Source organism: Capra hircus, chromosome 12 (genome assembly GCF_001704415.2).
Source record: "Capra hircus breed San Clemente chromosome 12, ASM170441v1, whole genome shotgun sequence".
NCBI classification, from domain to species: domain Eukaryota; kingdom Metazoa; phylum Chordata; class Mammalia; order Artiodactyla; family Bovidae; genus Capra; species Capra hircus.
Genome location: NC_030819.1, coordinates 11,066,015 through 11,089,907, shown reverse-complemented (window position 1 = coordinate 11,089,907; position 23,893 = coordinate 11,066,015). Strand labels below are relative to the sequence as shown.

The 23,893-nt window shown below is 44.4% G+C and overlaps 1 protein-coding gene across 3 annotated transcripts in view; it reads left to right on the top strand.

The window, feature by feature from the left end:
- Positions 1-23,893, top strand: part of FARP1 (FERM, ARH/RhoGEF and pleckstrin domain protein 1) — a 305,988-nt gene that overhangs the window by 67,712 nt on the left and 214,383 nt on the right. For 2 of the 3 annotated variants that reach the window (XM_018056422.1, XM_018056420.1), the window contains exon 2: positions 1,064-1,262. In XM_018056422.1, coding sequence (XP_017911911.1) covers positions 1,092-1,262 — 171 coding nt within the window. In that variant the 5' untranslated portion in view covers positions 1,064-1,091. The remainder of the gene's footprint in view (positions 1-1,063; positions 1,263-23,893) is intronic. The other variant, XM_018056421.1, reaches the window with a different exon arrangement.

Below are 23,893 nucleotides of genomic sequence, written 5' to 3'. Positions count from 1 at the left end.
ACCCCTTAGTATATATCATCTTCAGGTTCATTTTTCTCAAGTTCTACTTTTGTGGTGTCATTATTCAGTGACTCCCAGCAGGGTGAAGACCATATTTTTCAGCTAGGCGTTTTGATGTCCTTTGTGGGCTGATGCCAACCTGGTTTCCAAATGCATCTTTAACTCTGCAGCAGTGAGTCTCACTCCTCTTCCTGAATGCCTCCTGATTTCTGTCCCGTGGCTTTCTTTGTGCTGTTCTGCTTCCCTGGAATTCCTTCTCTTGTGTGTTTCTGTCTCTTTCCAAGTATTACCCAACATTTGAGACTCAACTGAGTTTAGCTCTTACCTTCTGAATGGTGGAGAAGAGAGCTTGTCAATACCGTAATAGGTAGTATGGTTTCCTGGGAAAGCGGGAACAATTGAGGGAGGGGTGTGGCGCGAAAGAAATTAATTAGGAGGTAATTGACACGGGAACCAACAAGAAATTGAGAGAAAAGACCCTACCTAATGTCATCTGTGTTTGGGCAAGTGCCTGTTTAGTTTCTTCAACCAGATTGTAAGCTTGGGAGCCACAAGATATGTTTTATCTGTTTATCTTGCTAATGTCTGCATTGCTTGGTCTGTTCCTGGATCCATAAAAGCTAACTAATGGATGCTAATCATACGGATTAGGTACTGCTCATTATCTTCCCAGCGGACTGGAAATGTGTGATGAGTGGTACCTGATTCCTCGTAGAGCCTGAATAATAATAATACGTAGAACACAATCTGTCGTGTGAATAATTAAGAGCTGAGTGCAAAACTAGAAAAGGATAAGCTATGTAAAAATATGCAGAAGAATAAAATATGCTCAAATATTAGCATGCCTTGCATGGCTAAAGGTGACATTGTTCTTGAATGAACTGAAGCCTCAGCAGGTGATTGCTGCCCTGGCGGGGTTGGGGGCTGACCGGCCCTCATGTGTTTCGGAGGGGGCGGTAAGGGGGGATTTCTACAATGAAGAGCATAGAGGACAAAATGTTACTGAAGTGGTCTCAGTGAGTCTTGTCTTCTCATGTATCTTTCTTCTCTTCTCTGCTTCCAGTAGATACTGTGTATAATCTGCTTTCATCATGGGAGAGATAGAGCAGAGGCCAACTCCAGGATCAAGACTGGGGGCCCCGGAGAATTCGGGGATCAGTACGTTGGAACATGGGCAGAAGCCGCCCCCCACGCCTTCAGGAAAACTCATGTCTATCAAGATCCAGATGCTGGATGATACCCAGGAGGCCTTTGAAGTTCCAGTAAGTTGGGGGCAGCCTTCGGCGTGGGGGCGCTCATCTCAGTCCTGTGATGCACGGTGGCGGGAAGACGGTCTGTGTATTCAGCAGCCTTCTTCCCACCCTCACCGTGCTCCTCTCATTCCTTCTGGTTCCGTCCGAGCTATGGATTGTTTGGTTGATGTGTGTTGATTTTTTGATTGCATGCTCCGAGTACAAGTGATATCAGTGGGTGTGTCCCTTGAATTTTACTCTGACTTCCCATATACTAAGACACGGGTGTATATGCCTATGTATGTGTTACTTATATTTTTGAGTTGGAGGGAATTGTGGTTACAATCTCAGTTTAATTTCCTTTGTTGTTCAATCACTCAGTCATGTCCGACTCTTTGCGACCCCGTGGACTGCAGCACGCCAGGCTTCCCTGTTCTTCACCATCTCCCGGAGGTTGCTCAGATTCATGTCCATTGAGTCGGTGATGCCATCCAACCATGTCATCCTCTGCTGCCCCTTTCTCTTCCTGCCCTCAATCTTTCCCAGCATCAGGGTCTTTTCCAATGAGGTGGCTCTTTGTATCAAGTGGCCAAAATATTGGCACTTTAGCACCAGTCCTTCCAGTGAATATTCAGGGTTGATTTCCTTTAGGACTGACTGGTTTGATCTCTTTGTGAAAGTTGCTTAGTTGTGTCAGACTCTTTGCAACCCCATGGGCCATACAGTCCATGGACTTCTCCAGGCCAGAATACTGGAGTGGGTAGCCTTTCTCTTCTCCAGGGGATCTTCCCAACTCTGGGATCGAACTTTGCTTACAAGCAATTCCTCTAAACATCAGTGCATGTGTGTGAGCACTCCCATTATTCTGTGTGGCAAGAGAGGTCGTTCTGACATCAGGAGAGAACTTGCTGACCATGTTTGTGGGTAGTGAGTGGGGGTAAAGAAAAACCCTTAACCCAGGCTATAGGCCGGCAGCCCTAGAATTGAAGAGACCCCCCACCCCAGGGGCTGGGGGGGCGTGGACAAAAGAGATATCCAGGAGGAAGGCAGAGCTGAAGGAGCAGCAGGCTTGCCTTGTTCGTCAGCTGGAGCTGCACACCCCCAAGGTTCTGCTGTTTTCCTTGGAACTTTGCCCTGTCGCCCCTTCCCCACTTTTCCCATCCTTCTCCTCAATCTCCTCTTGAAATCCCACTCCTGTTCGAGGCTCAGAAACCACCACCAGTTACGTGCAGGTAGAGGATCTCTTCAATGGCAGGGAGAGTCCGGACGTGTATTCACCTCTGTACAATGCTGATGGCACTTTTCACAAGAGTTAATTAGCATCCGTAGAATTCACAGCACACTCTGGCTTTTTCCCTGTGTTCTTTCTTGGGTGCTAAACACCGTATCCCATGCTGCTTGCGTGTGGGGGTGAAAAATAACTCTTGAATTCCAAACAGCCCAATTATAAACAAACATTGTGAACGTAACCTGTTTTTAAAGTGGAGACAATCCGTCTATTATTCCTATTGGCTAGAGCAACTAAAATTTTAACAGTCGGCATTAACGTCTGCAACCCATCATTTAATCGTTTATGTGATATGAGTCACTCAATCGTATTCATTTCCAAGACTATTGTTCTAAAAGTGTGAATTACCATTAAGTGTCTCAGGGAAGACAAACCTCAGAAGAGCTATGTTTAAACCTGCCAATTTATCACACATTGCAAACGACCTTTGTATCTTTCTAATTTTCTCGTTGTGGAATTTCTATCTCTTCAAGCACTTGGGGACTTCATATTCTGAGGAACAGAGTTGCTGCTTATCTGCTGAAGTTGTAAAACATAGAGGGGCACACCTGCCAGCCTGGTACTCAGACCTTCTGGAACAAGTCCTACCCCCTTCCACCCCCCTCTCCCCCACTTTCTTTTTGTTGCAAGACTGGTTTGGTGAGGTATTTGGTTTCAGTGTTTCTCCTTTGCTACTGTTAAGGATTTCTGAGCCCAAATCTCTAGCAGTGTGTTCTTTTAAATGGTATTCCCGTATATGGGTTTGGACCAAAGGGCCTTCAAGCACTGGTGTTCTGTACACAGGGAGCATTGTATGTATTCATTTGCAATTCTTGTTTCCTTGAAGCAAAGAATGTCAAAACTCCATTCCTAGCTACTGTTTAGCTAGGAACTAGATAGGAACTCTCTGCCTGAGAAAATAGGAATAGAAGTTTGTTTGCATCTTTTAAAATGATTTTACTTGATAATTTCTGATGTCCATGCTTTCCATTTGTAACTCCTGTGCCTGAAAGGTTTCTTAGACCACCTTCTCCCTCCCCCCACCCCTGTAAACTCCTATGCACCCTTAGAGGCCCTCTATGTTTTACCCAGAGGCTAACTTCTTGAGACAGTAGGTGGGACTTTTTCTTCCCTCCTTCAGACCTCTTCACTCACAGGTATGTCAGGGTGGAGCTGGACCACTGAGATTTAAATCACAGCTTCTCCTACCGACTCACTGATCACCTTGTGCAAGGTACTTAATCTCGCTATCTCAGTTCTCTCCCTTGTAAAATGAGGCTCATCATAAACCCTACCTTATTTCATGAGAACAAGAGTTGATACAAACGAACAACTCTTGGCACATACAAAGAGCTTGGAACGTAATATGATTGATAATGATGTTGCTGTTCAGTCACTCGGTCATGTCTGACTCTTTGTGACCCCACGGACTGCAGCACACCAGGCTTCCCTGTTGTTCACCATCTCCCAGAGCTTGCTCAAACTCATGTGCATTGAGTTGGTGATGCCCTCCAACCATCTCATCCTCTGTCATCCCCTTCTTCTCCTCCCCTCAATACTTCCCAGCATCAGAGTCTTTTCCAGTGAGTCATCTCTTCATATCAGGTGGCCAGAGTCTTGGAGCTTCAGCATCAGTCCTTCCAATGAATATTCATGGTTGATTTCCTTTAGGGTTGACTGGTTTGATCTCCTTGTTGTCCAAGGGACTCTGAAGAGTCTTCTCCAGCACCACAGCTCGAAAGCATCAGTTCTTAGGTTTTCAGCTTTCTTTATGGTCCAGCTCTCACATCCATATGTGACTACTGGAAAAAGCATAGCTTTCACTATGCAGACCTTTGTCAGCAGAGTGATGTCTCTGCTTTTTAATATGCAGTCTAGGTTGGTTATAGCTTTTCTTCCAAGGAGCAAGCATCTTTTAATTTCATAGCTGCAGTCACTGTCTGCAGTGATTTTGGAGGCCTTACCCATGTGCATTTTGCGTTTCGCTGCTGGCTTCTTTGGCCTGGGTCCTGCCTTGCTGCCTCATCTCTGGCACCTAGCACAGCGCCTTGCGTGTATTAGGTGCTCATTAAAAGTTTCACTATTAGGATGAGTTGATCTGACAAGTAGAATTCATGTTATTGTTAGTTTTCCACATGCCTCATCCATTCATGTTTAATTTTTAAAAATCTTATTTGAGTTGGGTCAGAATGTTCCTTCTCAACCCATGGGCAACAGATGTTTTCCATAACTGCCTGTAGAAAGTCAGCGATCAGCATTTTTATTGACTGTGCTGATTCTAAATTGCTACCTTGTGGTCTTTAAGAAGAGAATGGGCCAGGACTCTGCAGCTGGGAGGCAGCAGGCTGGCCGTGGTGACTCAACCGCTGTGCTTGCGATTAGAGAGGAGGGACTAGGATTGCAAGAGATGCAGCTTCCCACAACTGCTTTTTAGACCTTGCTCTAAAACTTCCTGTTGTGAATTCATGGAGGCCAGGTGTCGCAGCCCCCCGCACCCACCCTTGTTCCCTCCTTGGATTGGGCGCCCCGTGATGATGAATTCTCGTTGCTAATTCACATTTGTCACACAGATGGGCAGGCACTTGGCCGGAAGTCATTACCATTCCCTTTGGGGAACATTCCTCCGTGAACCACATCGCTCCCTAGGGAATGAGTTTCTTGGGTCTTTTCCTGATACTTTCGTTTTGGAGGATGGATGGAGGTAAAGTCATCGTTTTAAAATGCACGTTCTCCAAATGCTTCCCGGCCCAGATAATCACACCAGTCTGCATCATTACTTACAGCCTCAAATGAAGTCTTATCAAAGAGTTTAATCCTTTGAGAGGCCTGGGCATGGAGCCTCAGACTTTGCTACACCGTGGCTCGTTCTCCCGGTCACCTTTGCTCTTAAGCTTGGACAGTCTTTTTAGGTATTTTTTTTGCAGAGTTGAAAGTTCAGATGCAATATTTATAGTAAATTCTTCCAGGACATTTTATCGTCTTTATGTGGAATACGCTGTGCAGAGAAGCCTCACCTTGTGGCTTGTGGTATCTGCGGTGTTCCCTTCCAATCAGAGGGTATACCTCGAGGGACTCGTGTGGATCTGAAAGGGTTAAACGACCCCCCCAGCTCCGCCCCTACCCCCCAAGAAGGTTCCTGAGAAGGTTTTATGTGTCCTGTCCTCATGACCCTGCTGGTAAACAAAACGCTGTTCCTACTGACGTTTGTAGGATGAAGCAGATGGCTTCTTCCCCCAACTGTTTATTCCGTTTATGTGTTTTCATTAGCAAGGCTGCTCTAGGAGGAGCAGAGAAGAGTGGAGGGACTGAAACGGAGCCGTGTTTTGCTGCTTTTTAAGCAGCCCTGGGAAGCCGGCCTGGAAAAGATGCTCTCAGGTGATGGGAAGGCCCCTGGCCTGTGTTGAAGAGGGAGCCGGAGTGGCCGTGGTGTGGGTGCAGGGCGCTCCGTGTCAGCCACCGCCATCCAGGGGGCTGATCATCCTGCTCTTGTGTTGGTGTTTTGTCGAGGCTTTCCTAAGAAGCCTTTCCAGCTCCCGGGTGCCTGAGGATAAAGTGTGAGTTTCTTAGTTGGGAGAGGCGGATGGCCGAGTGCTCTGGTGACCTTTTCCTTATTCTCCACCATTGTCCGGGGTTGGTTCATCCTCTGCGTTAGCATCTCAAGCTGGAAAATTCTTTTGACTTGCTTATTATGCTTAGTTTTGACTTCCTGCAGGTAGAATGGGAGCTCTGTGGGGGCCTGGCCCCTTTGGTTCTTATTTATCCTTATATTCTCTTCCTCCACTGTGCCTCAGACTGATGGTGCCATAACCTGTGACCGACTGCCCGCACCTCCGTTCATTCATGTGCTTCTCACAGGCGAGGAAGGCTGGGGGGCGCTGGCATCTCTTTAAGATGAGGGGGAACCCCTGGAGCACTCTTCGAGTCACCTTCTCACATTTGTATGGTGTTGGGATAGCACTGCGATTGGAACCCAGCCCTCGTGACCCCAACTTTGTCCGCCTTCCCTCGCCCCGAGCTGCTGCCTTGTGTAAGATCTGTGGGCTTCTTCTGTGCTGCCTTATTCGACGTTTCCAAACGTGCCTCCAAGGCTCCTTGCAAACTCTCATCTTCCAGCTGCTCTGGTTCCTTTCCTATTTGTAAACAGCGCCCAACATCCACCAACAAATTTGTCGAGATCCCCCAACCATCCAAGCCTCTCCGCAGGGCTCCTGGTGGGGGTCATCTCTGTCTTAAACTACTTGTTGTCCGTACCTCTAATTAGACTTGGAATCAGAAGCTCTAATCTTGTTTCTCCCTCTAATTATAACCCTACTGAGACTCAGTTTCCTTATCGGCAAAATGAGTTTGGTTTAGATGATAATCTACGCTTTTCCCCCCCTCCCTTTCTCTTTTTTTGAAAGTCGGCACCTTGCATTGACATCTTCTGTTGATGAATTACCTCTCCATGATTATGTTTGTTAATTCCTCAGGCAAATGGTAAACTCTTTCACAAAGGGGATTTTAATCTAAGAAATATTACAAAAGCCTCATCGGAGATAGTAGTATAAGTGAATAAGCATGCATGCACGTGAGCAGATTCAAGAGATGGTGAAGGACAGGGGAGCCTATTGTGCTGCAGTCCATGGGGTCGCGGAGTCAGACACGACTCAACAGCAACAAATATGCTTATGGGGCATCAGGAAATGTTAGGATTTAATGTGTGTTTGTGTGTTGTGTGTATATGTTAAGTCATGTCCAACTCTTTGCGACCCCATGGACTGTAGCCCACCAGGCTCCTCTGTCTGTGGAATCCTCCAGCCAAGAATACTGAAATGGGTAACTACTCCATTTTCCAGGGGATCTTTCTGACCCAGGGCTTGAACCTGAGTCTCCTGCACTGCAGGCAGATTCTTTACCGTCTGAACCACCAGGGAAGCCTAGGTGGGTGGGGTAACTTTAAGTATCACTGAACTAAGTTGGGCTAAACTTCATGCCACTTGAGAAGACAGAAAGAAATCAGATATTTGCTAGACAACACATTATTAGCAGGAACAAACAACTTCGTTTTAAACAGACATCTAAAATTTTTAAGAGAAATAGTTTGCATGTCATAATAAGAGAGACTGCAAAAGTTTTTCTTTTTCCTTTTTTTTTTTTTAATTGAGGGCAAAAGTGCCCGTATTATCTCAGACCTAATTAGGAGTCTGGCATGGTCAGTCCATAAATGATTAAACCTTTATTTCATTTTCTTAGCTTTTGAAATGAAGCAATCATTTATTTTTTACTGAAACCTGGCCTTGACATTAGTCAGGGGCTTGTTCTCCAAGTGCTTTGTGGTTCTGCAAAAGGTCTTAAGTGGTTGGAGAATTTTTAAACTGTCTTTATAAGCTGGTGCTCAGAAAAAGAGGATGTAGCAGAAGTTTATCTCTTTAAAAAGCTCTGTGTTGTCTTTTTGGGGACTCCCTAGTTAACATCGACGGCTTTCGTGGAGGCTCAGATGGTAAAGAATCGACCTGCAATGCAGGAGACCCGGGTTCGATCCCCTAGTCGGGAAGATCCCCTGGAGGAGGGTATGGCAACTCATTCCAGTATTCTTGCCTGGGAAATCCCGTGGACAGAGGAGCCTGGCAGGCTACATTCCATGGGGTCACAAAGAGTCGGACACGGCTGAGCCACTAACACTTTCAGTTCACTTTCCCTATTTGCATTAGGAAGAAGGGAGGCTACTGGCTTGGAGCTGGACTTAGGTAGCTCACAGCAACTGTGCCTGTAGAAAAGCAAGGTCCTTTTCTCCATCTTTGTCTTGTTGTGAACGATTTTGTTTCCCTGTTTAATTTCTATGTTAGCCATCTTAGAGACGATGCCCTTTTGGATCTAAAGCCGCTGAATGTCTTTGTTTTTTCCTCTCCCCAAAGAAGTGGAATGTATATTTAACCTAAGATCTTGGGGGGGAAGTATTAGTATATCTTTCTTTTTAATATGTGTCCTGCTTCTCCCCTGGAATCACACATCCCCGGCAGCAGGGTTATTCCTTGCAGTTGATTGGATTATACGATCTTAGACGGGAGGTATGAGTTCAGGGCTCCTTTATTTTCTTCTTTTGTATAAAAGTGCACATAAGAGCTGGTGGCGGCCATACTGAGACCTAAATAAAATTTAATCGACCATTTAAAACCAGAAGGGAGCTGTGTGTGCCCAGAGCTCCATTAACTGCCTCTTAAGCAGCTGCAGTTTGAACCAGAAAGAGGGAAAGGAATTTCACAAGTTCACTCAAGCTTTTTAAACATGAGTCAATATTTCTTTCCCCTTATCAGTGTTGCTTTTGGCTCTGTCTCTTAGCAGAGTTTCTGAAAGAGTATTTATGTCCACTCTGCTTTTGCACGGTCCACTCTGTGTTTTATTTAACTTGAGTGATAAATGGTCCGTCTGGGTCTGGTCTCTTGAGGTTAAATTTAAAGGCTATTTTAATAGATAAAAATTTTTTTTTCATAAATCATTTCAGCGAAATCCTGTTCGCCTTTCCTTTCTGGTTCCTTAGATGTGAAGAGTGGAACTTCAATGTGGGCCCAAAATGTTTGTGTGCCCCTTTCAACTTCACTGTAGACGCTTGATCAAAGTCGTTTCTGTGGCTCTGACGTGATGGCAGGAATTCTCTAACAGCTGTTTGCTATTTTCTCCCTGAAAAGTCTCTCAGTAGACACTAATAAATAAAAGGAATAAACTGTAACTGAGAATGTCTGTATCTGGTGGTAAATTGGGCCAATATTCTGGGGAGACGTAGGGAGTTTGAGAAGCTGCTTTCCCCCCTCCTCTTTTAAGTGGAGATAATAAATTGTCCTAATTATAAGAAACAGTGGTTAAAGGGGAAAATTGGGCTAGAAGGGCATCCTGGCTTCATGGCTTACTAGCTAGGGGGCTGTGGGCGAGAAGATAACCCCTCTCAATCTGTTTCCTTGTTTCTGAATCTGGAGAAGAACTCACACTTCGTGGGGCTAAGGTGAAGCTCAGGTGAAATACCTTCTGAGAAAATACCTTGCAGAGTCCTAGATGGAGATTAGATTACCCTAAAAGCTAGTTGTTTTTCTTCCTTTTGCACTAAACTTTACTTCTCTTGTTTATTAGCAGGATTGAGACTGTGCCTTTATTGTAGGGCTTTTGGGTATGTGAAGTGGAAAAAGGAAAGCATATGAAAACATTTTGAAATAAAAAAAAGCATACTTGCGTCAGGTGGAGTAATTTTCTTTCTTTCTTTCTTTCTTTAAAACTCCCCCAGCTTTCTCTGTCGTCTCAGATGAGTCTTTCCTGAAACAGAGATGAGGCTCCCAGGTGGCTTTCGAGGGTCTATGAGAAGGAAGCGCCACCTGGACAGGTGTGATGAAGTCTCAGCTTCCCACAAGCACACTTCCTCCCTTTTTTTAGTCTATCGGTAGCTCCTCAGAGCTTCAGATCTGGTGGCTCTAACACTGAGGGGATATTCTTAAAGCTTAAATGTTTTACGTGCATATTGGTTTTACTGAGCTTTTGGTCTTTTCCATTTACTTAGCCTGTCTTTCCTGGTGGCTCCACCCGCAGTGTAGGAGATGTAGGTTCGATCCCTGGGTCAGGAAGATCCCCTGGAGAAGGAAATGGCAACCCAAGTATTGTTGCCTGGAGAATCCCATGGACAGAGGAGCCTGGTGGGCTACAGGCTATGGGGTCACAAAGAGTCAGACACGACTGAGTGCTTGAGCGCGCATTTATGTAACCTGAAGCCTCTCTGTTTTCCTAGAGTCAGGATTTTCCTAGGAGAACCTCGCTTCCCTCTGGCACAGGCTAAATGTAGGATCTCAAGGTGGATGGTTTTAGGACCCTCTCGGATGGGTCTTCTCTGTGGGTTCCTTTGAAGGAAGCATTTAGCTGGCTAGGAACCTCTATGTTTAAATGTGAATATGAAACATATTAACATATAAATCACAGTGATGTTTAAATTATCTGCAATTTTTTTTATGATTCACTTATTTGCTGTCTTTTATCAATTTGAACATTGGACATCATGGTTTTCACACCAGAGATAGATATTGGGATGATTTTATCAGTTTGTGATCTATAGAGAAAGTCATTGTGTAAAAGCAATTCTGAAAGTCATACTTTGTAGTTGTGAGTGAGAGCTTTATAGGTTTCTCTTTCCGTATTTATATAAACAGGAAGCTAGACTTGATACCCAGAGTGGATTCAGGGAGCGCTGGTGTTGTTTTATGGAACAGGATCTTGGAAACCTAATATGAGTCCCACATATATTTCTGGACATGCACGGCAAGGGGCTGCTGATGATAAGACAATGAGCAAAAATAATGGCTGCCCTTTTAAAAACCCCTTGCTGTGTGCCAGAATTTGTCCTATCGTCTGTCCTTACATTCTCTCATTTACAGCTGATCAGTGGATCTGTGAGGCGGGCATGAATGAGCCCAGTGAGCACAAAGCTCAGAAGTGGCTTGATCTAGGTCGCAGGACTGAGGACAGGAAGCCAGGGTTTCCGGCCCAGCTCCTGCCTCTGCTTAAGCCCTGCTCTCACCAGGCTGTTTGATGGTCCCGGGCCACAGGGATCCCTTTGAGAGGACAGCCCGTCACGTGATCGTGCTGGTCCCTGAGACGGATGCCAGGGATAGATACTCCGAAGCGGGTAGGGTGGATTAACAAGGCTGAGACCAGCAGGAACAACCCAGGGACCAGAGGGCCTCCCAAGGTCATAGACACGGTGGTGGCTGCTAAGGGCCCCAGATGGCATGTTGGAGAGCTGTCAGACACAAGGGAAACTGAGAAGGTAGAGGTTTTTTTGTTCCTCCCATCAGTCAAGTATATTTATTTAAAGCACCGTCCTGTAGCATCAGTTAAGTTTTCACAAATTGACGAGGTAGGATTGACAGGCCTTGGCAGCACGTGGGAGGGGAGCGCCCAAAGAGAGGGGAACACAGACACTCCTTAGATTTACACCTTGGGGGCTCCCTGCCGCCACGGAGGATTGGGACATCAGCTGGCCTTTCTATGACAGCTGTTGCACTGGAAATGATGTCTTTTTTTTTTTTTCAGTTGACATGAAAGACGCATTGCTAATGTTCCTAATAAAAGCCACTGCTTTATTTCTAATCACGAAGAATCTGTGACTCTGTAAATGAACCTCTGAGATTCATACTGATTATGGAGATTGTACAGACTGGAAGTATCAAAGGGAGGTTGATTGCTTGCTTCCCATTTGTATTAGGAAAATTATATTTACTCTCTGCATTTCAATTAATTTGTCATCCCAGGAGCTACTCTGTTCATTTTGAAGGCCTGGCTGGGAAAGCATTGACACCCAGCGTCTTCAAGTTCATAAGCCTTTGAAAGGAATGGGGGCGTGGCCTGCCCTTTAATTTTAATTCCATTTACTTATGAACTCTCAAGTGTGTTTGACTGTCGTGTCATCTTCCAGGCCATTTGTTGGAAGGTTTCTGTCCACAAACAGAACTCAAGGGCTCGGTTACCTTTGCTCTAGCTATGATGTGGTTTAGTGTTGCGGTTGAGTCGCTCAGTGGTGTCCGGCTCTTGCAACCCCACGGACTGTAGCCTGCCAGGCTCCTCTGTCCTTGGGGGTTCTCCAGGCAAGAATACTGCAGTGGGTTGCCATTTCCTTCTCCAGGGGATCTTGCCCACCCAGGAATCGAACCTGGGTCTCCTGCATTGCAGGCAGACTGTTTATCAACTGAGCTGTGAGGGAAGCCCTTGAAGCTCAGTTGGTAAAGCTGTGATGCTTTAGACACTCGCTGTGATGCTGAATGTCTAAAGCATTGAAAAGCAAGAGCTCCCCTGGTCACTGCTTTCCTGTGTCCCAAGGTGGCTGTGACAGCCCTTCCCAGTCCCTGCTGGTCAGCTCTCATATTCCTGCCGTCCCATGAGCTGGTATCGTCCTTAGTCTTATAGGAAGAGAGAGAAGGTGGGTCTTAAGCAGGTCCTTCTGCAGCCTGGCCAGCAGGAGCAATGAGCAGAGGCAGGGCAGGTGGTGAGTCGTCCCCTTCTCCCCCGGGCCACCCATCCCCTATTAGCATTTCCTGTTGCTGAATTAGAGACCCATGAACAAGGAGCCCAAGTTGAGCAGGCTGGAGAGACCAGTCAGTGGGAACTGCAAGAGGACACCCGTCTCTGGGGAGATGCCCAAAACTCCCAGAGCAAATGAAGACCACAGGCACGGGCCCGCAAGTTCGTATCTCCTAACACAGGCTCATCTCTCCCTCTGCCTTCATTTCCACCCTTGCAGCCTTGCCTCTGACCCTCCAGCCTTCATCCTGTTTCCTGTGGGACAATGTGCTGCACACAGTAGGTGCAACAAAATTCCTTTTATTCACATATAAGTCCTGTGATTCTTGTGCCTGTTTTAATTTATAGACAATTTAATACTAGAATCCCAACGATGACCAGGACATGGAGGTGCAATAGCTGTAGCACCTGCTGAGTACGTGAGTTAGAACAAAACTTAGATGTTACTCTCGGCCATCTGTCATGTCTCTGCCTGATGTAGATTTTTGTAAGTACCAGGATAACAGATTTTATTAGAGCAGTTAAATGGAATGTCCGGTTTCATAATGAGCACCAAGAATTACTCCTTCCCATAGTTAACTGGGTTTCAGGTGGGCCGAGAGGCTCACATATCCAGGTAGGTTTCATGGAGGTGATCAGAAATGTCTGCTGACCCCACGACAAGGTGCCTGCTCAGGGGTCTCCTGGTTTAAGCTCGCAGCCATTATTCCCATCTCAGAGGAAACCTTCATTCCAAGTGAAGTCTCGATGTTGGCTCTCTGGGAACTTTCTGAATCCCTAATAACAAGGTGAATCTGTCTTTCCGTGCCCTAACCCTTCTGTTCCAAGGACAGTTTCTCTAAGGTGGATTTCTCGGTTCTGCCCTTAGCTACCTTCTTACCTTCTCTTTTGAAGCTCCTGAAAGGTACATGGCAGCCTTAGAAAATAAAGTTCTCACTTTCTCCAGAAAACTGGTTCAACAGAAACCAAGCCACTGCCAGCAGCCCTGGGGCATCCTGCCAACCCAGGGCTGTTTAGAGATTTATGTGGGTACCGGTCGCAGTGTGTAGCTTCCAAACTTATTTTTGCCCTCTGTCTGGCTCCAGAAATGCCTGCGCAGGGAGGCCTGGGGAGTTGGTTTTGGTTTTGGTCCTTGTTTTCTGGTACACAAGGTACAGATGAAAGCACGTTCTTTTTCTCTGGGCCGTGTACCCGTGTGAACCCTGGAGGCCATCGGTGATGTTTCTGAGGCCTACCAGCAGCACTCAGTACTCTGACGTTGACGTTAGGCTTTATTTGTGGTCCACCCCCCTGGCTGTTCCATCACTCGGCAGCTCAATTTGACAAATGCATCCGTTTGCAAGAGCTGCTGTCGTGTTCCCCAGATGGGCAGTTGGAGCAATGGAATGCTTGTCTCACAGTTCTAGAGGCTGGAACTCAGATCAGGGTGTGGGGCAGGGTTGCTTTCTTCTGCGGGAGAGTCTTGTCCAGGCCTCCCTGCTGGCTTCTGGTGGGCTGTGTGCTAAGTTGCTTTAGTCATGTCTGACTGTTCGCGACCCCAGGGACTGTATCCCACTAGGCTCCTCTGTCCATGGGATTCTCCAAGCAAGAATACAGGAGTGGGTAGTCACACCCTCCTCCAAGGGATCTTCCTGACCCAGGGATCGAACCCACGTCTCTTTGTCTTCTGCGTTGGCAGGCGGGTTCTTTACCACTGCGGCCACCTGGGAAGCCTGCTGGCCATCTTTGGTGTCCTTTGGTGCATAGATGTATCTCTGCCAATCCCAGCCTTCCTCTTCACCTAGCCTTCTCCTTCCGTGAGTTTGTCCTGGTTTCTGCCTTCTGTAAGGCCACAGCCATATTAGCATCGGACTTGCCTTATCGCTGAGTTGGTAAAGAATTCACCTGCAATGTGGGAGACCTGGGTTCTATCCCGGGGTTGGGAAGATCCACTGGAGAAGGGAAAGGCTACCCACTCCAGTATTCTGGCCTGGAGAATTCCATGGAGTGTAGAGCCCACGGGGTTGCAAAGAGTCGGACACGACTGAGCGACTTTCACACACTAGTGTAGGGCCCACCGCCATCGTACCTTGATCAGTTGCAAAGACTCATCTTCCAAATAAAGTCACTAGTTCCTGAGGGGTGGGGGATAGGATACAGTTGGGGAGATACTATTCAACCCATGCATATAGCAAGCTTCATTGTTTGGCTTCTTTATGACACATCATTTGAGAAAAAGTTGGGCTGCTTACTGCTGTGACTTCTATATGGGCAACTTATGGACCAGTTTTCTTCTGTGGTTCCTTTAGTCACAGTGTAGAATGGGACATCTCCTTAGTAGGTGGAGGAGAACTTGATCCCTTAACACTTTCTTAAATCACGTTTATGCATGATTAAAATGGGAACTGTAGTGTGGGTAGTCATACAGCATGAGATACTGTGACTCTTTCAGTCAAGTGAACCGTAGGAGTGGGTTGGTTTGGAGTCATTTTCCTTCCTCCCCCAGCATTTTTCCATGAATCAGTAATGGGAGAGAGCTGGCTTGAAAGTCACCATGTAGTATCTCCCAACATCATTCACTCTAATTCTGGCAGAGAGCCGTTCTTTTGATGAATTGGTCCAGGTTGAAAAAAGTCAGCTTTCACTGTCCTCCCAGCATCCTTTGTCTTCCAACAGTTATGCCAAAGAACATTACTAATCATTAGAGAAATGCAAATCAAAACCACAATGAAATATTACCTCACATCCATTAGTATGGTTACTATTAACAAAACAAAACAAAACACGGATAACAACAACTAATAAGGATGTGGGGAAGCTGAAACCCTTGTGCCTTGGTGGTGGGAATGTAAAAATGGTAACCACTATGGAAGAGATTATAACAGTCCCTCAAAAAATTAAACTTCTGGGTATCAACCCCGAATAACTGAGAGTAAGATCTTGAAGAGATATACCTATTTTTATTTAAAAAAATTTTTTTAAATTGGAAGATAATTACTTGACTGTGTTGTATTTCTGCTGTGCAACAACATGAATTAGCTATAAGTATACATATATCCCAGAGAAAGCAATGGCAACCCACTCCAGTACTCTTGCCTGGAAAATCCCATGTGCGGGGGAGCCTGGTAGGCTGCAGTCCATGGGGTCGCAAAGAGTCGGACACGACTGGGTGACTTCACTTTCACTCTTCACTTTCATGCATTGGAGAAGGAAATGGCAACCCACTCCAGTGTTCTTGCCTGGAGAATCCCAGGGATGGGGGAGCCTGGTGGGTTGCCGTCTATGGGGTCGCACAGAGTCGAATACGACTGACATGACTTAGCAGCAGCATACATACATCCCCTCTCTCCTGAGCTGCTCTCTCGCCCCTCAGGCTCATCCCAGAGCACCGAGTTGAACTCCCTGTGTCCTACAGCAGCTTCCCACTAGGCATCTGTTTTACACATGCTGCGTGCTCAGTTGTGTCTGACTTTTTGCGACCCCATGGACTGTAGCCACCAGGCTCCTCTGTTCTTGGAATTTCTCAGGCAATAATACTGGAGTGGGATCGAACCCAAATCTCCTGCATTAGCAGGCAGATTCTTTACCACTGAGCCACTGGGAAAGCCTCTTATACATGGTAGTGTACACCTGTCTTTAAATGGTGTAATTCACAATAGCCCGGAAGTAGAAGCAACACAAACCTGTGTTGATGGATGAATGGATAATACATGGAATATGCATACTATGGAATATTATTCAGTCTGAAAATGGAGGAAATCCTGTCAAATGTTGCACCATGGATGAACCTTGAGGACATCATGTTAAGTGAACTAAGCCAGTCAGAAAAAGATAAAATCGTATGCAGCTACTTGCATGAGTTACCAGGAGGAATCATACTCAAAGAGACGGAAAGCAGAATGGTGATTGCCAAGGGCTGGGGGTGGGTTGGAAATGGAGAGTTGCTGTTTAATCACTTCCCTGGTGGCTCAGACGTAAAGAATCTGTAGTACAGGAGACCTGGGTTCGATCCCTGGGTCAGGAAGATCCCCTGGAGAAGGGAAAGGCTATCCACTCCACTGTTGGTGCCTGGAGTATTCTGTGGACAGAAGAGCCTGTCAGGCTACAGTCCATGGGGTCGCAAAGAATCAGACATGAGCAACTAAAACAACAAGAACTGGGATGGGGTGGAAATGGAGAGTCGTTGTTTAATGGCAATATAGTTTGAGTTTTGAAAGTTGAAGATGTTCTGGAGACCTCTGTGAATCTAACACTACTGAACTGCTGAACACTTAAAATGGTTAAGATAAATTTTATGGAATTTTAAAAAACCATATATTTAAAAAAATCAGAGACAAGTTAAAATAGCCACAACTGATTTCAGCTCTTGAGAAAACTAGTCCAGACCTTCATTTCCATGCTTCAGTTGAACACTGAGAGTATATCAGGTGGGTGTCAGGGGATACGGAAATAGATTCAGCTGTGGGTAAGAAGACTTCAGTCGCTCAGTCATGTCTGACTCTTTGTGACCCCATGGACTGCAGCACGCCAGGCTTCCCTGTCCTTCACCAACTCCTGGTGTTTGCTTAAACTCATATCCATTGAGTCAGTGATGCCATCCAACCATCTCATCCTCTGTTGTCCCCTTCTCCTCCCGCCTTCAATCTTTGCCAGCATCAGGGTCTTTTCAAATGAGTCAGCTCTTCACATCAGGTGGCCAAAGTATTGGAGTTTCAGCTTCAGCATCTGTCCTTCCAATGAATATTCAGGACTGATTTCCTTCAGGATGGACTGGTTGGATCTCCTTACAGTCCAAGGGACTCTCAAGAGTCTTCTCCAACACCACAGTTCAAAAGCATCAATTCTTTAGCGCTCAGCTTTCCTTATAGTCCAACTCTCCAAAATCCTTGGAGGAAGGAAAAAACTTATTTTGATAAACTAAAATACTAGCTCAAAAGTATTGTGACCTCATTTCTGTAGATGACTGATGAAGATGCTTTGAAAACATCCCAGGTGACATCTTCCACTAGTGTTTACAACATCATTTGGTGTTGGTGTTTATCTTCTGTTTGTATATCTTTCATTATCGTTTTATGGCTCATGCCTGCCAGGAAGACTGTAAATTCCTTTAAAACTGGGGCTGGGGTATTTTGTAACCTCCACAGCACTAATGAGTTTCCTGCACATACCAGGGGTAAAGAGTTAATAGACCTATTCTGTTCATTGGCTCATCTGTGGTAGCTTCAGCAAATCATTTTATTCTAAGCATCAGTTCACCTCCAGTTGCGTGATCTACTGGGTCTTGGGCCAACTAATGACAGAGAACACTTTGCAAAGACAAAATTTCAAGGTGATACTCACATTACCAACATGTTATGCATTCTTTATTTTGTAGCTCTTTCTATGTGAGTTGACCAGTTGAATAATAAGCTTCTCATCCTCAGAAACTGAATCTTTTAATATGCATAGAAAACATACGTTCAAGGCAGCAGGCCAAGGAGTGTCTTCTTGCTGCACTTGGCACGCAGATCTGCAGTTAAATACTGTTTTTGAATAACAGATGACATTCTAAGCAGATAGCTGCCAAGACATACCATTTGGACCTTGTTCTAATTAATTCCTTGCAAATGATAAATTTTCTGTTCTTTGCCCTTCTGCCCACGTTTTCTCCTCCTTTGCGGAGCTTCATCTGACTGAAGATGAAACAAATCATGATGGGATTTATTCTGCTTGTGTTGCAACATTTAGAAATTTGTACCTCAGAAATTCTTACAAGGAGTCTTAATTTTTAGAAAAATATTTTGTTTTTGGTTGTGCTTTTTACGTTTGATTGTATTTTTGATTGTGCATAAGGGCTTTCTCTAGTGTGGCAGTTGAGCATTACTCTTTATTGCGGTGCGAGGGGTCCTCATTGCGGTGGCTTCTCTTGTCGCCGAGCACAGGCTCAAGACGCTCAGACTTCAGTAGCTGCGGCTTCCAGTCCCTGGAGCACAGGCTCATTAGTTGTGGTGCATGGGCTTGGTTCCTCTGTGGTACGTGGGATCTTCCTGGACCAGGGATCAAACCTGTGTCCCCTGTATCGGCAGGCAGATTCTTATCCACTGTACCTCCAGGGAAGTCCAAACGTTCTGCATTTTTGGTCCCTAAAGTAGAGCTTTTGGGTTTATTTTCCCCATTGTGAAATCCTTTTTACTTGTGCTTTATCACTTCTTGAGGCCTCAGAATAACCTTGTAAAATACCATCAACTTAAGGCAGCAGCGGGACATGTGACATAATCTCAGAAGTCTTTCTGTTTGCAGATAAGCTCACAGCACGGCTTTTGATGGAAGCGAAATGCCGGCAACACTGTGGAAAGCCCTGGAACTTGCAGTGTCTCACCTGGATTACTTAGCCTCATTTCTCTCTACTGTGTTGCCCGTTATAGCTTAGAGAAGTGGAAAAAGGAAAAGCAGGTTGAATAAATATATTGCTTTTAGGATATGAATGGTTTAGGAAAGTGTTCAGTAAATATTGTTTAAAAGCCAGGTTATGATAGTCTAATGACATTTCCTAGCAGGTTATGTGATGATCACAGGTCAGGTCCATGATTATGGGCATTTTTTTTTTTTTTAAGATATTTTTTGGATTCAGTTCAGTCGCTCAGTTGTGTCCGACTCTTTGCGACCGCATGGACTGCAGTACACCAGCGCTCCCTGTTCATCGCCAAACCCTGGAGTTTACTCAAACTTATGTCCATTGAGTCAGTGATGCCATCCAACCATTTCATCCTCTGTCGTCCCATTTTTTTAAACATCTTTACTGAATTTGTCACAGTATTGCTTCTGTTTTTTGTTTTGTTTTTTTGGCCTCAGGCACGTGGGATCTTTTAGCGCCCTAACCAAGGATTGAATTCTGGGTGTGGGTTCTTTGTGACCTCCACAGGGTCATGAAATCAGTGAGCTATTGCCTCTTACTTGCCTTAGAGAACTGGGTACCTCCTGTCTCCCCCCAAAAAGAGATTTATTTGAGCATCGTGGAGACCATTGTCATTAGCCATGAAACTGTCTTAAGAGCTCATTTTAATAATTGCTTGTTAACATGATGACTTTGAACGTTAGAGGCTTGGGCATCTTTGAACAATTTAAGAGGTTTAGTGAAAACCAGGGAAACACTTGATTTTTAAAAGAAATTAACCCTAACATCATTTAAGTTACTTACCCCTAAAGCGATCTGTTTCCATGGTAGAAAACCAAGAATGTGCATGAAAACTTAAAATCATCCAACCAGACAACAGTATTGATATTTCATGGGTTTTATGTATGGTTGGTTTATATATTTCCTCAATTAAGTCTTTTGGTTGTAAACAAGATTCTGGCTCATGTGAGTCAAGCAGGGGGCTTGCTGAAAGGTCACTGGGCAGCTCCCTACAGCCAGATAGCAGAGGGGTGAATTCTTGTGAGCCAGGCTACCACCCCATTTGTCTTTTAGAATATCTTCTTATAAAACCAGGACATGCTGTACATGCTGGGTGAGCGTCATTCTGTCTTCTTTGGAAATAAGAGTGTTAGTGATGAATGGAGAGATTCTCAAAGAGGAAGAATTTAAGGGCTTAGGCGCACGCAGGGAAAATCACCTCGATCTTGCTCTGTTTCTTTCTCTGTCAGCAGCCATGTGATTAACAGGTAGTGGTTTAACAGTTCCCTGTGATGAGCTCCGGGAGCAAGGCTAACCGCCCCCCCCCCCACCCCGCTTTGTGGACCACTCCTGATATCTGGCCAGACTTTAGATATTGGCCAGAGAGGGGTAGAAAGGTGATAGCAGAAAAGTAAAACCCTGAACAAGTTTACTGGCAGTCAGGGGAGGGGAACAGAAGCAATAAAGCAGTGTATAGGGCCACACGTACGTTTTCCCATTTAGATACTATCTTGTAACCCATTTCTATTGCAGCTTTAGCAGTCATAATGGGATTAGAGTATTTTTCTTCTTATTGTAAGGCACACAGTTTGCCCTTCCCTCCCCCCCCCCTTTTTATTTTTTTTGCTTAACTAATGACTCCTTGTGTCTCTAAGAGCTTGTTACCGTTCCTTTCGCATAGTCTTATTTTGCCATTTACATCTTGGTTGCAAACCACAGCTTAATGTGCTGTAAGATTTTATTTACTGTTGTAGAGAACTGTTAGCGTTCGTAGGAAAAACAGAGTGTTTACTGGAAATGGTTTTTAAGTTTCTGTTTTTAAGGGAAGATTTCATAAATTGCCCTAATTAATTAATTTGCCTAATTAATAAGACATATAAAGATCATATACTTAAAATTACGTTCCTACTGAGAATGCAGTGCTCTGAACCTTCGTGTTTAGGGTGAAGTTTTTATAGTGCTGTCTGATTTTACCAGGAAATGTTCATAATAGTTTCTTCATTTATGGAAGATCAAGTATGGACCCCATGAAGGGCTTTTGTGGTGTGTCGTCCTTTCCAGTTCCAATTCAGTCGCTCAGTCGTGTCCGACTCTTTGCGACCCCGTGAACTGCAGCATGCCAGGGCTCTCTGTCCATCACCAACTCCCAGAGTTCTCCCAAACCCATGTCCATCGAGTCAGTGATGCCATCCAACCATCTCATCCTCTGTCATCCCCTTCTCCTCCTGCCCTCAATCTTTCCCAGCATCAGGGTCTTTTCAAATGAGTCAGCTCTTCGCATCAGGTGGCCAAAGTATTGGAGTTTCAGCTTCAGCATCTGTCCTTCCAATGAATATTCAGAACTGATTTCCTTTAGAATGGACTGGTTGGATCTCCTTGCAGTCCAAGGGACTCTCAAGAGTCTTCTCCAACACCACAGTTCAAAAGCATCAGTTCTTCTGTGCTCAGCTTTCTTCACAGTCCAACTCTCATGACCACTGGAAAAACCATAGCCTTGACTAGACAGACCTTTGTTGACAAAGTAATGTCTCTGCTCTTTAATATGCTGTGTAGGTTGGTCATAACTTTCCTTCCAAGGAGTAAACGTCTTTTAATTTCATGGCTGCAATCACCATCTGCAGTGATTTTGGAGCCCAGAAAAATAAAGTCAGCCACTGTTTTCCCATCTATTTGCCATGAAGTGATGGGACCAGATGCCATGATCTTCGTTTTCTGAATGTTGAGCTTTAAGCCAACTTTTTCACTCTCCTCTTTCACCTTCATCAAGAGGCTCTTTAGTTCTTCACTTTCTGCCATAAGGGTGGTGTCATCTGCATGTCTGAGGTTATTGATATTTCTCCTGGCAGTCTTGATTTCAGCCTGTGCTTCTTCCAGCCCAGCATTTCTCATGATGTACTCTCCATATAAGTTAAATAAGCAAGGTGACAATATACAGCCTTGACGCACTCCTTTTCCTATTTGGAAGCAGTCTGTTGTTCCATGTCCAGTTCTAACTGTTGCTTCCTGACCTGCATACAGATTTCTCAAGAGGCAGGTCAGATTAGGAACTCAGATATTCAAGAACCCCAGTTTGCAGGTGTGCGTTATCCTCCTAGGCCTGCTGCTTGCAGATTTTTTGTTGTTCTAAGTGAGCAGTGTTGCCTTGGGTTTAGCTCTGGCCAAATGGTTAGGCTTTTTTTAGCAAGGTATGGATGGTTCAGGGCATTGGTAAAGCATTGCCTTCAGCCCATCTGACATTTTTATTGATAATTTCCATATTAATAAGAGTTTAATATATAATATTACAATGTAACAAGTCCAACATAGATAATATAGGAAAGTACAGTAAGAAAAGTACCCATTTTACTATTGAATATAGGAAGAATTATAAATAGTTTAATTAAAACCAGGTGTGCTATTTTTAAAAAGTCAGGCCAACTAAGGTTTATTCCATGAATTCAAGGATGGTTCAACATTAGGAAGTCTTTCAAAATAATAAAGTATCCTTAGATTTTTAAGTGTTTCTAGTTGTTTGTAGCCGTGATTTTAAATATCTGATTAAAATAGTAAATAGAAATTACATAAACATGATGAAGACTGATTGCCAAAATCCAGCAACATTCTATTAAATGATAAAAAATACTGTAGCTGTTCCTATTAAAATCAGTTGAATATGTGATTTCCCTCTCACCTAAACATTATTCAATAGTATTTTAAAGATGTTAGCTTATACAACGAGAAATTGAAAAGACTGGGCAAAAAAGTAAATTGTTTTCAAATGTTATCTTATACTTAGAAACCTAAGATAATACTTTAAGTACTTTTGAAATTAAATGGATTTGGATGACTAAGTAAAAGAAATAAAAGAAACGAATAGGTTTTTTTTTCATCCTTGGAATAAAAGCTTAGAGATGGGAGAACGTTCAAAATTGTGAGTAAGGGTAAACAAAATACTGATTTAACCAAAGAGGAACATGCCCGAAAGGGGAGAAAAATGGAAAATTTAAAGAAGATGGGAATAGTGGAAGAGTGGGCCGTACTCCTGGGTGGGAAGACTGTAAAATGCTTGTCCCTAAGTAAGCAGAAACTGCCTCTGGAACAAAACAGGATTCTGTAAGATAAAAGGGTATCATAGACATGTCTATTACATTGTCTAAGTCAATTAAAAAATATTTGGTTAATGTTTGTTAAATCTATTTTGAAGGATGTAAATGGTCAGATAGAGGATGAACTGTGAAGCTGGAAACAGCTAAGCACAGTGGTGAATCCTGAGGACTCAGCCCTTTTGTGACAGAGCAAATGACTTTATTTTATAAAAGACTCACTAGGGTTAAAATATAGGCAGTTTATTTTAGAGTACATAGGTCATATAGTAATTCTAAGGTTAGCCACTGCTGACTATTATTTATTATGATTAATGAGCTTCCCAGGTGGTGCAGTGGTAAAGAATCTGCCTACCAAGGCAGGAGACACAGGTTCGATTCCTGTGTCAGGAAGATCCTCTGGAGAAGGAAATGGCAACCCACTCCAGTATTATCTGGAAAATCCCATGGACAGAAGAGCCTGGTGGGCTACAGTCCATAGGGTTGCCAAAGAATTGGACATGACTGAGTACGCATGCATTGTGACTATATGCAATTATTATTGAAATAATAACTTTTTGCTATGTTTACATAAAACTGTGAAAATAATTGGGCTCCCCTGGTGGCTCAGACAGTAAAGAATCTGCCTGCAATGCAGGGACCCTTGTTTAATCCCTTGGTTGGGAAGATCCCCTGGAGGAGTGAGATGGCTGCCTACTCCAGTCTTGCCTAGAGAATTCCATGGATGGAAAATAATTAGATCCAAGCAGAAGATCGTAGAATGCTTTAACTTTATACACTGTGGGTTTATAAAATAAATGTTTAGTCTTCCAAAAGAAAATACTAGTCTTCTCTGAAGGCGTTTACACCTGTTACACCCCTTCAGTCAGAGCATTCTTATTCTTTGGGGAATGGGGAAGCAGGCAAAAGGGTTCATGTGGGAGAAGGAATG